This window comes from Oncorhynchus masou, unplaced genomic scaffold, assembly GCF_036934945.1.
Source record: "Oncorhynchus masou masou isolate Uvic2021 unplaced genomic scaffold, UVic_Omas_1.1 unplaced_scaffold_514, whole genome shotgun sequence".
Classification (NCBI taxonomy): domain Eukaryota; kingdom Metazoa; phylum Chordata; class Actinopteri; order Salmoniformes; family Salmonidae; genus Oncorhynchus; species Oncorhynchus masou.
The window spans coordinates 462,501-477,500 of NW_027011543.1; the positions used below are offsets into that span (position 1 = coordinate 462,501).

At 48.9% G+C, this 15,000-nt stretch overlaps 1 protein-coding gene across 3 annotated transcripts in view; it reads right to left on the reverse strand.

Moving 5' to 3' along the window:
- LOC135535774 (calcium/calmodulin-dependent protein kinase type II delta chain-like) overlaps window positions 1-15,000 on the reverse strand; it is a 105,645-nt gene that overhangs the window by 54,834 nt on the left and 35,811 nt on the right. For all 3 annotated transcript variants that reach the window (XM_064962205.1, XM_064962204.1, XM_064962206.1), the window contains exons 4-5: window positions 9,091-9,145; window positions 8,127-8,192 (exon numbers count right to left, since the gene is read on the reverse strand). In XM_064962205.1, coding sequence (XP_064818277.1) covers window positions 8,127-8,192; window positions 9,091-9,145 — 121 coding nt within the window. The remainder of the gene's footprint in view (window positions 1-8,126; window positions 8,193-9,090; window positions 9,146-15,000) is intronic.

Sequence of the window (15,000 nt, forward strand, 5' to 3'; positions counted from 1 at the left end):
ACCCTCTCCCTCTCCCCCCTTCCACCCTCTCCCTCTCCCCCTCCCACCCTCTCCCTCTTCCCCCTTCCACCCTCTCCCTCTTCCCCCTTCCACCCTCTCCCTCTTCCCCCTCCACCCTCTCGCTCTTCCCCCTCCACCCTTTCGCTCTTCCTCCCTCCACCCTCTCGCTTTTCCCCCTCCACCCTCTCGCTCTTCCACCTTCCACCATCTCGCTCTTCCCCCCTTCCACCCTCTCGCTCTTCCCCCTTCCACCCTCTCGCTCTTCCCCCTTCCACCCTCTCCCTCTTCCCCCTTCCACCCCTCGCTCTTCCTCCCTCCACCCTCTCGCTCTTCCTCCATCCACCCTCTCGCTCCTCCCCCTCCACCCTCTCGCTCTTCCCCCTTCCACCCTCTCGCTCTTCCCCCTTATCTCCCTCTGCTCCTCTCTTTACGGAGGTGGTAATTCAACATAAAGTCTGTAGTGTGAAGTCGGTTCCATATCTATGGATAGGTCACAAATTGCACCCTATTCCCTATGTAGTGCACACATTTTGACCAGAGTCCTAAGAGTTGCCATGGCGCCCTAGAAGCCCTGCTAGCAGCCTAAGTACATATTCAGTTGTTTGTTTGTTTGTTGTTTTTTGAAAATCTTCTCTTTCGTTTTTTTTATAACATAGAGTTTTTATTGCATGTAACTGGTGTTTTTTGAGCCATGGATTTACAGGTTGACTGACAGGGGAACACTCTGTGAGCCATGGATTTACAGGTTGACTGACAGGGGAACACTCTGTGAGCCATGGATTTACAGGTTGACTGACAGGGGAACACTCTGGCCATGGATTTACAGGTTGACTGACAGGGGAACACTCTGTGAGCCATGGATTTACAGGTTGACTGACAGGGGAACACTCTGGCCATGGATTTACAGGTTGACTGACAGGGGAACACTCTGGCCATGGATTTACAGGTTGACTGACAGGGGAACACTCTGGCCATGGATTTACAGGTTGACTGACAGGGGAACACTCTGGCCATGGATTTACAGGTTGACTGACAGGGGAACACTCTGGCCATGGATTTACAGGTTGACTGACAGGGGAACACTATGGCCATGGATTTACAGGTTGACTGACAGGGGAACACTCTGTGAGCCTTGGATTTACAGGTTGACTGACAGGGGAACACTATGGCCATGGATTTACAGGTTGACTGACAGGGGAACACTCTGGCCATGGATTTACAGGTTGACTGACAGGGGAACACTCTGGCCATGGATTTACAGGTTGACTGACAGGGGAACACTATGGCCATGGATTTACAGGTTGACTGACAGGGGAACACTCTGGCCATGGATTTACAGGTTGACTGACAGGGGAACACTCTGGCCATGGATTTACAGGTTGACTGACAGGGGAACACTCTGGCCATGGATTTACAGGTTGACTGACAGGGGAACACTCTGTGAGCCATGGATTTACAGGTTGACTGACAGGGGAACACTATGGCCATGGATTTACAGGTTGACTGACAGGGGAACACTCTGGCCATGGATTTACAGGTTGACTGACAGGGGAACACTCTGGCCATGGATTTACAGGTTGACTGACAGGGGAACACTCTGGCCATAGATTTACAGGTTGACTGACAGGGGAACACTCTGGCCATGGATTTACAGGTTGACTGACAGGGGAACACTCTGGCCATAGATTTACAGGTTGACTGACAGGGGAACACTCTGTGAGCCTTGGATTTACAGGTTGACTGACCGGGGAACACTATGGCCATGGATTTACAGGTTGACTGACAGGGGAACACTCTGTGAGCCATGGATTTACAGGTTGACTGACAGGGGAACACTCTGTGAGCCATGGATTTACAGGTTGACTGACAGGGGAACACTCTGTGAGCCATGGATTTACAGGTTGACTGACAGGGGAACACTCTGTGAGCCATGGATTTACAGGTTGACTGACAGGGGAACACTCTGGCCATGGATTTACAGGTTGACTGACAGGGGAACACTCTGGCCATGGATTTACAGGTTGACTGACAGGGGAACACTCTGGCCATGGATTTACAGGTTGACTGACAGGGGAACACTCTGGCCATGGATTTACAGGTTGACTGACAGGGGAACACTATGGCCATGGATTTACAGGTTGACTGACAGGGGAACACTCTGTGAGCCTTGGATTTACAGGTTGACTGACAGGGGAACACTATGGCCATGGATTTACAGGTTGACTGACAGGGGAACACTCTGGCCATGGATTTACAGGTTGACTGACAGGGGAACACTCTGGCCATGGATTTACAGGTTGACTGACAGGGGAACACTATGGCCATGGATTTACAGGTTGACTGACAGGGGAACACTCTGGCCATGGATTTACAGGTTGACTGACAGGGGAACACTCTGGCCATGGATTTACAGGTTGACTGACAGGGGAACACTCTGGCCATGGATTTACAGGTTGACTGACAGGGGAACACTCTGTGAGCCATGGATTTACAGGTTGACTGACAGGGGAACACTATGGCCATGGATTTACAGGTTGACTGACAGGGGAACACTCTGGCCATGGATTTACAGGTTGACTGACAGGGGAACACTCTGGCCATGGATTTACAGGTTGACTGACAGGGGAACACTCTGGCCATAGATTTACAGGTTGACTGACAGGGGAACACTCTGGCCATGGATTTACAGGTTGACTGACAGGGGAACACTCTGGCCATAGATTTACAGGTTGACTGACAGGGGAACACTCTGTGAGCCTTGGATTTACAGGTTGACTGACCGGGGAACACTATGGCCATGGATTTACAGGTTGACTGACAGGGGAACACTCTGTGAGCCATGGATTTACAGGTTGACTGACAGGGGAACACTCTGTGAGCCATGGATTTACAGGTTGACTGACAGGGGAACACTATGGCCATGGATTTACAGGTTGACTGACAGGGGAACACTCTGTGAGCCATGGATTTACAGGTTGAAAGAAAGTGAATTGAAGTATGACCATCTCTTCAAACCATCGCTGGCTACACTGCCTTCATCACCCCACTGGGGATCATCGACACGGCTGATTAGCTCCACTGGACCACTCTTCCTGAACAAGTGGAATTAAACACAGACAACGAAAAAAGAAGGACATTGTGACCTCTTGTGGACAATCAGAGCCTTACACTTAAGAACTAAGGCCCAGCGGAACCCTTTTCAAGAAGTGGAACCCGTTTCAAGAAGGACTGGGTCTAACAGAGATACACGATCAAGGAAGACATTCAACACGTAAATACATTCATTACTTCTTACCCAAACGGGCGGTAGTTCGGGGAAAAGTATTGTGATTACTGTGAGCGTACTTTCCAGATGTATCCAAGTGTTCTCTCTCTCTCTCTCCATCTTATGTAACAAGTGTCGTATTGTGTCAGTCCGCTAGGGACCTGTTTCCATCGTATTAAGTTTCTAATAAATAACCTATACCGTGTGTATGTGTGTGTGTGTGTGTGTGTGTGTGTGTGTGTGTGTGTGTGCTATAGCTCGACTATTCATTGTGATGTACTGGTTCATCTATTCATGATGATGTACTGGTTGATCTAACTATAGCTAGACTATTCATGATGATATACTGGTTCATCTACTCACGATGATGTACTGGTCGATCTATTCATGGTGATGTGCTGGTTGATGTAACTATAGCTAGACTATTCATGATGATGTACTGGTTGATGTAACTATAGCTAGACTATTCATGGTGATGTACTGGTTGATGTAACTATAGCTAGACTACTCATGGTGATGTACTGGTTGATCTATTCATGGTGATGTACTGGTTTATCTATTCATGGTGATGTACTGGATGATCTATTCATGGTGATGTACTGGATGATCTATTCATGGTGATGTACTGGTTTATCTATTCATGGTGATGTACTGGATGATCTATTCATGGTGATGTACTGGATGATCTATTCATGGTGATGTACTGGTTTATCTATTCATGGTGATGTACTGGTTGATCTATTCATGGTTATGTACTGGTTGATCTATTCATGGTGATGTACTGGATGATCTATTCATGATGATGTACTGGTTGATTTAACTATAGCCAGACTATTCATGATGATTTACTGGTTGATGTAACTATAGCTAGACTATTCATGATGATGTACTGGTTGATGTAACTATATCTAGACTATTCATGGTGATGTACTGGTTGATCTATTCATGGGGATTTACTGGTTGATCTAATCATGGTGATGTACTGGTTGATCTATTCATGGTGATGTACTGGTTGATGTATTTATGATGATGTACTGGTTGATGTAACTATAGCTAGACTATTCATGGTGATGTACGGGTTGATCTATTCATGGTGATGTACTGGTTGATGTAACTATAGCTAGACTATTCATGGTGTTGTACTGGTTGATCTATTCATGGTGATGTACTGGTTGATCTATTTATGATGATGTACTGGTTGATGTAACTATAGCTAGACTATTCATGGTGATGTACTGGTTGATCTATTCATGGTGATGTACTGGTTGATCTATTCATGGTGATGTACTGGTTGATCTATTCATGGTGATGTACTGGTTGATGTAACTATAGCTAGACTACTCATGGTGATGTACTGGTTTATCTATTCATGGTGATGTACTGGTTGATGTATTCATGGTGATGTACTGGTTGATCTATTCATGGTGATGTACTGGTTGATGTAACTACAGCTAGACTACTCATGGTGATGTACTGGTTGATCTATTCATGGTGATGTACTGGTTGATCTATTCATGGTGATGTACTGGTTGATCTATTCATGGTGATGTACTGGTTGATGTAACTATAGCTAGACTACTCATGGTGATGTACTGGTTGATCTATTCATGGTGATGTACTGGTTGATCTTTTCATGGTGATGTACTGGTTGATCTATTTATGATGATGTACTGGTTGATGTAACTATAGCTAGACTATTCATGGTGATGTACTGGTTGATCTATTCATGGTGATGTACTGGTTGATCTATTCATGGTGATGTACTGGTTGATCTATTCATGGTTATGTACTGGTTGATGTATTTATGATGATGTACTGGTTGATGTAACTATAGCTAGACTATGCATGATGATGTATTGGTTGATGTAACTATAGCTAGACTATTCATGGTGTTGTACTGGTTGATCTATTCATGGTGATGTACTGGTTGATGTAACTATAGCTAGACTACTCATGGTGATGTACTGGTTTATCTATTCATGGTGATGTACTGGTTGATGTATTTATGATGATGTACTGGTTGATGTAACTATAGCTAGACTATTCGTGATGATGTACTGGTTGATGTAACTATAGCTAGACTATTCATGATGATGTACTGGTTGATGTAACTATAGCTAGACTATTCATGGTGATGTACTGGATGATCTATTCATGGTGATGTACTGGTTGATCTATTCATGATGATGTACTGGTTCATCTATTCATGGTTATGTACTGGTTGATCTATTTATGATGATGTAATGGTTGATGTAACTATAGCTAGACTATTCATGATGATGTACTGGTTGATGTAACTATAGCTAGACTATTCATGGTGATGTACTGGTTGATCTATTCATGATGATGTACTGGTTGATGTAACTATAGCTAGACTATTCATGGTGATGTACTGGTTGATCTATTCATGATGATGTACTGGTTGATGTAACTATAGCTAGACTATTCATGGTGATGTACTGGTTGATCTATTCATGGTGATGTACTGGTTGATCTATTCATGGTGATGTACTGGTTGATCTATTCATGGTTATGTACTGGTTGATGTATTTATGATGATGTACTGGTTGATGTAACTATAGCTAGACTATGCATGATGATGTATTGGTTGATGTAACTATAGCTAGACTATTCATGGTGTTGTACTGGTTGATCTATTCATGGTGATGTACTGGTTGATGTAACTATAGCTAGACTACTCATGGTGATGTACTGGTTTATCTATTCATGGTGATGTACTGGTTGATGTATTTATGATGATGTACTGGTTGATGTAACTATAGCTAGACTATTCGTGATGATGTACTGGTTGATGTAACTATAGCTAGACTATTCATGGTGATGTACTGGATGATCTATTCATGGTGATGTACTGGTTGATCTATTCATGATGATGTACTGGTTCATCTATTCATGGTTATGTACTGGTTGATCTATTTATGATGATGTAATGGTTGATGTAACTATAGCTAGACTATTCATGATGATGTACTGGTTGATGTAACTATAGCTAGACTATTCATGGTGATGTACTGGTTGATCTATTCATGATGATGTACTGGTTGATGTAACTATAGCTAGACTATTCATGGTGATGTACTGGTTGATCTATTCATGATGATGTACTGGTTGATGTAACTATAGCTAGACTATTCATGGTGATGTACTGGTTGATCTATTCATGATGATGTACTGGTTGATGTAACTATAGCTAGACTATTCATGAGAGCAGAACCCTATCATACTGCACACACATTAACAATCACCATGACGACAGAACCCTATTATACTGCACACATATCAACAATCACCATGACAACAGAACCCTATTCAAGATGTACTGGTTGATGTAACTATAGCTAGACTGGTTGTTTTTGAAGTGCTCTGAGATTCTTATGAAAAGTGCAATAGAAACGTGATGCATTATTGTTGTTATTATATTGTCGTCTCATCTGTGATTAATCAGACAGTCAGTGTTTAATCAGACAGTCAGTGTTTAATCAGACAGTCAGTGTTTAATCAGACAGTCAGTGTTTAATCAGACAGTCAGTGTTTAATCAGACAGTCAGTGTTTAACCAGACAGTCAGTGTTTAACCAGACAGTCAGTGTTTAATCAGACAGTCAGTGTTTAATCAGACAGTCAGTGTTTAACCAGACAGTCAGTGTTTAACCAGGCAGTCAGTGTTTAACCAGACAGTCAGTGTTTAACCAGGCAGTCAGTGTTTAACCAGGCAGTCAGTGTTTAACCAGGCAGTCAGTGTTTAATAATCAGGCAGTCAGTGTTTAATCAGGCAGTCAGTGTTTAATCAGGCAGTCAGTGTTTAATCAGGCAGTCAGTGTTTAACCAGGCAGTCAGTGTTTAATAATAAGGCAGTCAGTGTTTAATCAGGCAGTCAGTGTTTAATCAGGCAGTCAGTGTTTAATAATCAGGCAGTCAGTGTTTAATCAGGCAGTCAGTGTTTAATAATCAGGCAGTCAGTGTTTAACCAGACAGTCAGTGTTTAATCAGGCAGTCAGTGTTTAATCAGGCAGTCAGTGTTTAATCAGGCAGTCAGTGTTTAACCAGACAGTCAGTGTTTAATCAGGCAGTCAGTGTTTAATAATCAGGCAGTCAGTGTTTAATCAGGCAGTCAGTGTTTAATCAGGCAGTCAGTGTTTAATCAGGCAGTCAGTGTTTAATCAGGCAGTCAGTGTTTAATCAGACAGTCAGTGTTTAATAATCAGGCAGTCAGTGTTTAATCAGGCAGTCAGTGTTTAATCAGGCAGTCAGTGTTTAATCAGGCAGTCAGTGTTTAATCAGGCAGTCAGTGTGTAATCAGGCAGTCAGTGTTTAACCAGACAGTCAGTGTTTAATCAGGCAGTCAGTGTGTAATCAGGCAGTCAGTGTTTAACCAGGCAGTCAGTGTTTAACCAGGCAGTCAGTGTTTAATCAGGCAGTCAGTGTTTAACCAGACAGTCAGTGTTTAATCAGGCAGTCAGTGTTTAACCAGGCAGTCAGTGTTTAACCAGACAGTCAGTGTTTAACCAGACAGTCAGTGTTTAACCAGGCAGTCAGTGTTTAACCAGGCAGTCAGTGTTTAACCAGACAGTCAGTGTTTAATCAGGCAGTCAGTGTTTAACCAGGCAGTCAGTGTTTAATCAGGCAGTCAGTGTTTAATCAGGCAGTCAGTGTTTAATCAGGCAGTCAGTGTTTAACCAGGCAGTCAGTGTTCCAAATGTATAAATAACTTCATAGAGACAGATAACACACCTTGGATAACACACACACACACACACACACACACACACACACACACACCTTAGATAACACACACACACACACACACAAACCTTAGATAACACATGTGTGTGTGTTCCTACCTGGCGTCAGCCTCACTGTAGTACTCCCTGGCTACGATGTCCTCAAACAGCTCTCCTCCAGTCACCCTGAAAACACACAGACACACAGACACACACAGACACACACAGACACACACAGCCACACAGACACACACAGACACAGCCACACAGACACAGACACACACAGACACACAGACACACAGACACACAGACACAGACACACACAGCCACACAGACACACACACACACAGCCACACAGACACACAGACACACACAGACACAGCCACACAGACACAGACACACAGACACACACCAAGCTGGTTTACCTCTCTAGTGTGTCTGTGGTTTAATACTAGTTATTATTCCTGACAAAACTAGCACCTGTTATCCTTGGATCAGTACCTGGGTCTACACTCACTGAGAGATGGAGGGATGAGATACACATAGATGTGAGAGGTATACTCACAGATCAAACAGCAGGAAGTGGAAGCCCTCCTCTGATATGAGAGGTAGAGATGTACTCACAGATCAAACAGCAGGAAGTGGAAGCCCTCCTCTGATATGAGAGGTAGAGATGTACTCACAGATCAAACAGCAGGAAGTGGAAGCCCTCCTCTGATATGAGAGGTAGAGATGTACTCACAGATCAAACAGCAGGAAGTTGAAGCCCTCCTCTGATATGAGAGGTAGAGATGTACTCACAGATCAAACAGCAGGAAGTTGAAGCCCTCCTCTGATATGAGAGATGTACTCACAGATCAAACAGCAGGAAGTTGAAGCCCTCCTCTGATATGAGAGATCTACTCACAGATCAAACAGCAGGAAGTGGAAGCCCTCCTCTGATATGAGAGGTAGAGGTGTACTCACAGATCAAACAGCAGGAAGTTGAAGCCCTCCTCTGATATGAGAGGTAGAGATGTACTCACAGATCAAACAGCAGGTAGTGGAAGCCCTCCTCTGATATGAGAGGTAGAGGTGTACTCACAGATCAAACAGCAGGTAGTGGAAGCCCTCCTCTGATATGCTGTCATGAAGCCTCACTGAGAAGACAGGAAGGGAGGGGATAGACGGGGCAGAGAGGAGGGGAAGAGAGGGGATAGAGTGGGCAGGAGAGGGGCAATAGAGGGGGATAGAGATAGAGGGTGGGAAGAGAGGGGGTATAGAGGGGGATAGAGGGGGACGAGAAGGGATAGAGGGGATAGTGGGGGGAAGAGAAGGGAAGAGAATGGATAGAGGGGAAAGAGAGGGGGATAGAGGGGGAAGAGAGGGATAGAGGGGGAGAGAAGGGATAGAGGGGGAAGAGAAGGGATAGAGGGGGAAGGGAAGGGATAGAGGGGGAAGAGAAGGGATAGAGGGGGAAGAGAAGGGATAGAGGGGGAAGGGAAGGGATAGAGGGGGAAGAGAAGGGATAGAGGGGGAAGGGAAGGGATAGAGGGGGAAGAGAAGGGATAGAGGGGGAAGGGAAGGGATAGAGGGGGAAGGGAAGGGATAGAGGGGGAAGGGAAGGGATAGAGGGGGAAGGGAAGGGATAGAGGGGGAAGGGAAGGGATAGAGGGGAAGGGAAGGGATAGAGGGGGAAAAGAAGGGATAGAGGGGGAAGGGAAGGGATAGAGGGGGAAGGGAAGGGATAGAGGGGGAAGAGAAGGGATAGAGGGGGAAGGGAAGGGATAGAGGGGGAAGAGAAGGGATAGAGGGGGAAGGGAAGGGATAGAGGGGGAAGGGAAGGGATAGAGGGGGAAAGAAGGGATAGAGGGGGAAAAGAAGGGATAGAGGGGGAAGGGAAGGGATAGAGGGGGAAGGGAAGGGATAGAGGGGGAAGAGAAGGGATAGAGGGGGAAGGGAAGGGATAGAGGGGGAAGGGAAGGGATAGAGGGGGAAGGGAAGGGATAGAGGGGGAAGAGAAGGGATAGAGGGGGAAGAGAAGGGATAGAGGGGGAAGGGAAGGGATAGAGGGGGAAGGGAAGGGATAGAGGGGGAAGAGAAGGGATAGAGGGGAAGGGAAGGGATAGAGGGGGAAGGGAAGGGATAGAGGGGGAAGAGAAGGGATAGAGGGGAAGGGAAGGGATAGAGGGGGAAAAGAAGGGATAGAGGGGGAAGGGAAGGGATAGAGGGTGAAAAGAAGGGATAGAGGGGGAAGGGAAGGGATAGAGGGGGAAGGGAAGGGATAGAGGGGGAGAGAAGGGATAGAGGGGGAAGGGAAGGGATAGAGGGGGAAAAGAAGGGATAGAGGGGGAAGGGAAGGGATAGAGGGGGAGAGAAGGGATAGAGGGGGAGAGAAGGGATAGAGGGGGAAGGGAAGGGATAGAGGGGGAAAAGAAGGGATAGAGGGGGAAGGGAAGGGATAGAGGGGGAAAAGAAGGGATAGAGGGGGAAGAGAAGGGATAGAGGGGGAAGGGAAGGGATAGAGGGGGAAGGGAAGGGATAGAGGGGGAAGGGAAGGGATAGAGGGGAAGGGAAGGGATAGAGGGGGAAGGGAAGGGATAGAGGGGGAAGGGAAGGGATAGAGGGGGAAGGGAAGGGATAGAGGGGGAAGGGAAGGGATAGAGGGGGAAGGGAAGGGATAGAGGGGGAAAAGAAGGGATAGGGGGAAGGGAAGGGATAGAGGGGGAAGAGAAGGGATAGAGGGGGAAGAGAAGGGATAGAGGGGAAGGGAAGGGATAGAGGGGGAAAAGAAGGGATAGAGGGGGAAGGGAAGGGATAGAGGGGGAAAAGAAGGGATAGAGGGGAAGGGAAGGGATAGAGGGGGAAGGGAAGGGGTAGAGGGGGAGAGAAGGGATAGAGGGGGAAGGGAAGGGATAGAGGGGGAAAGAAGGGATAGAGGGGGAAGGGAAGGGATAGAGGGGGAGAGAAGGGATAGAGGGGGAAGGGAAGGGATAGAGGGGGAAAAGAAGGGATAGAGGGGGAAGGGAAGGGATAGAGGGGGAGAGAAGGGATAGAGGGGAAGGAAGGGATAGAGGGGGAAAAGAAGGGATAGGGGGAAGAGAAGGGATAGAGGGGGAAGGGAAGGGATAGAGGGGGAAGGGAAGGGATAGAGGGGGAAAAGAAGGGATAGAGGGGGAAGGGAAGGGATAGAGGGGGAAGGGAAGGGATAGAGGGGGAAAAGAAGGGATAGAGGGGGAAGGGAAGGGATAGAGGGGAAGGGAAGGGATAGAGGGGGAAGGGAAGGGATAGAGGGGGAAGGGAAGGGATAGAGGGGGAAGGGAAGGGATAGAGGGGGAAGAGAAGGGATAGAGGGGGAAGAGAAGGGATAGAGGGGGAAGGGAAGGGATAGAGGGTGAAGGGAAGGGATAGAGGGGGAAGGGAAGGGATAGAGGGGGAAAGAAGGGATAGAGGGGGAAAAGAAGGGATAGAGGGGGAAGAGAGGGAATAGAGGGGGAAAAAGAAGGGATAGAGGGGGAAGGGAAGGGATAGAGGGGGAAAGAAGGGATAGAGGGGGAAGGGAAGGGATAGAGGGGAAGGGAAGGGATAGAGGGGGAGAGAAGGGATAGAGGGGGAAGGGAAGGGATAGAGGGGGAAAAGAAGGGATAGAGGGGGAAGGGAAGGGATAGAGGGGGAAAAGAAGGGATAGAGGGGGAAGAGAAGGGATAGAGGGGGAAGGGAAGGGATAGAGGGGGAAGGGAAGGGATAGAGGGGAAAGGGAAGGGATAGAGGGGGAAAAGAAGGGATAGAGGGGGAAGGGAAGGGATAGAGGGGGAAGAGAAGGGATAGAGGGGGAAGAGAAGGGATAGAGGGGGAAGGGAAGGGATAGAGGGGAAAAAAGAAGGGATAGAGGGGGAAGGGAAGGGATAGAGGGGGAAAAGAAGGGATAGAGGGGGAAGGGAAGGGATAGAGGGGGAAGGGAAGGGGTAGAGGGGGAGAGAAGGGATAGGGGAAGGGAAGGGATAGAGGGGAAAAGAAGGGATAGAGGGGGAAGGGAAGGGATAGAGGGGGAAGGGAAGGGATAGAGGGGGAAGGGAAGGGATAGAGGGGGAAAAGAAGGGATAGAGGGGGAAGGGAAGGGATAGAGGGGGAAGGGAAGGGATAGAGGGGAAAAGAAGGGATAGAGGGGGAAGGGAAGGGATAGAGGGGGGAAGGAAGGGATAGAGGGGGAAGGGAAGGGATAGAGGGGGAAGGGAAGGGATAGAGGGGGAAGGGAAGGGATAGAGGGGGAAGGGAAGGGATAGAGGGGGAAGAGAAGGGATAGAGGGGGAAGAGAAGGGATAGAGGGGGAAGGGAAGGGATAGAGGGGGAAAAGAAGGGATAGAGGGGGAAGGGAAGGGATAGAGGGGGAAGGGAAGGGATAGAGGGGAAGGGAAGGGATAGAGGGGGAAAAGAAGGGATAGAGGGGGAAGGGAAGGGATAGAGGGGGAAGGGAAGGGATAGAGGGGAAGGGAAGGGATAGAGGGGGAAAAGAAGGGATAGAGGGGGAAGAGAAGGGATAGAGGGGGAAGGGAAGGGATAGAGGGGGAAGGGAAGGGATAGAGGGGAAGAGAAGGGATAGAGGGGAAGAGAAGGGATAGAGGGGAAGGGAAGGGATAGAGGGGGAAAAGAAGGGATAGAGGGGGAAAAGAAGGGATAGAGGGGGAAGAGAGGGAATAGAGGGGGAAAAGAAGGGATAGAGGGGGAAGGGAAGGGATAGAGGGGGAAAAGAAGGGATAGAGGGGGAAGGGAAGGGATAGAGGGGAAGGGAAGGGATAGAGGGGGAGAGAAGGGATAGAGGGGGAAGGGAAGGGATAGAGGGGGAAAAGAAGGGATAGAGGTGGAAGGGAAGGGATAGAGGGGGAGAGAAGGGATAGAGGGGAAGGGAAGGGATAGAGGGGGAAAAGAAGGGATAGAGGGGGAAGGGAAGGGATAGAGGGGGAGAGAAGGGATAGAGGGGGAAGGGAAGGGATAGAGGGGGAAGGGGAAGGGATAGAGGGGGAGAGAAGCGATAGAGGGGGAAGGGAAGGGATAGAGGGGGAAGGGAAGGGATAGAGGGGGAGAGAAGGGATAGAGGGGGAAGGGAAGGGATAGAGGGGAAGGGAAGGGATAGAGGGGGAAGGGAAGGGATAGAGGGGGAAGGGAAGGGATAGAGGGGGAAGGGAAGGGATAGAGGGGGAAGGGAAGGGATAGAGGGGGAGAGAAGGGATAGAGGGGAAGGGAAGGGATAGAGGGTGGAAGAGAAGGGATAGAGGGGGAAGGGAAGGGATAGAGGGGGAAAAGAAGGGATAGAGGGGGAAGGGAAGGGATAGAGGGGGGAGAGAAGGGATAGAGGGTGAAGGGAAGGGATAGAGGGGGAAAAGAAGGGATAGAGGGGGAAGAGAAGGGATAGAGGGGGAAGGGAAGGGATAGAGGGGGAAGAGAAGGGATAGAGGGGGAGAGAAGGGATAGAGGGGGAAGAGTGGGAAGAGAGGGGATAGAGGGGGAAAAGAAGGGATAGAGGGGGAAGAGAAGGGATAGAGGGGGAAGGGAAGGGATAGAGGGGGAAGGGAAGGGATAGAGGGGGAAGAGAGGGGATAGAGGGGGAAGGGAAGGGATAGAGGGGGAAGAGAAGGGATAGAGGGGAAGAGAAGGGATAGAGGGGGAAGAGAAGGGATAGAGGGGAAGAGAAGGGATAGAGGGGGGAGAGAAGGGATAGAGGGGGAAGAGAAGGGATAGAGGGGGAAGGGAAGGGATAGAGGGGGAAGGGAAGGGATAGAGGGGGAAGGGAAGGGATAGAGGGGGAAGGGAAGGGATAGAGGGGGAAGGGAAGGGATAGAGGGGGAAGAGAAGGGATAGAGGGGGAAGAGAAGGGATAGAGGGGGAAGAGAAGGGATAGAGGGGGAAGAGAAGGGATAGAGGGGGAAGAGAAGGGATAGAGGGGGAAGAGAAGGGATAGAGGAGGGAAGAGAGGGGATAGATGGGGGAAAAGCAGGGATAGAGGGGGGAAGAGAAGGGATAGAGGGGGGAAGAGAAGGGATAGAGAGGGGAAGAGAAGGGAAGATAAGGGATAGAGTGGGGAAGAGAGGGGAAGAGAAGGATAGAGGGGAAGAGAAGGGAAGATAAGGGATAGAGTGGGGAAGAGAGGGGAAGAGAAGGGACGAGAAGGGATAGAGGGGAAGAGAAGGGACGAGAAGGGATAGAGGGGGAAGAGAAGGGAAGAGAGGGGAAAGAGGGGGAAGGGAAGGGATAGAGGGGGAAGGGAAGGGATAGTGGGGGAAGGGAAGGGATAGAGGGGGAAAAGAAGGGATAGAGGGGGAAAAGAAGGGATAGAGAGGGAAGAGAAGGGATAGAGGGGGAGAGAAGGGGTAGAGGGGGGAGAGAAGGGATAGAGGGGGAAGGGAAGGGATAGAGGGGGAAAAGAAGGGATAGAGGGGGAAGGGAAGGGATAGAGGGGGAGAGAAGGGATAGAGGGGGAAGGGAAGGGATAGAGGGGGAAGGGAAGGGATAGAGGGGGGGAGAGAAGCGATAGAGGGGGAAGGGAAGGGATAGAGGGGAAGGGAAGGGATAGAGGGGGAGAGAAGGGATAGAGGGGGAAGGGAAGGGATAGAGGGGGAAGGGAAGGGATAGAGGGGGAAGGGAAGGGATAGAGGGGGAAGGGAAGGGATAGAGGGGGAAGGGAAGGGATAGAGGGGGAAGGGAAGGGATAGAGGGGGGAGAGAAGGGATAGAGGGGGAAGGGAAGGGATAGAGGGTGGAAGAGAAGGGATAGAGGGGGAAGGGAAGGGATAGAGGGGGAAAAGAAGGGATAGAGGGGGAAGGGAAGGGATAGAGGGGGAGAGAAGGGATAGAGGGTGAAGGGAAGGGATAGAGGGGGAAAAGAAGGGATAGAGGGGAAGAGAAGGGATAGAGGGGGAAGGGAAGGGATAGAGGGGGAAGAGAAGGGATAGAGGGGGAGAGAAGGGATAGGGGGGGGAAGAGTGGGAAGAGAGGGGATAGAGGGGGAAAAGAAGGGATAG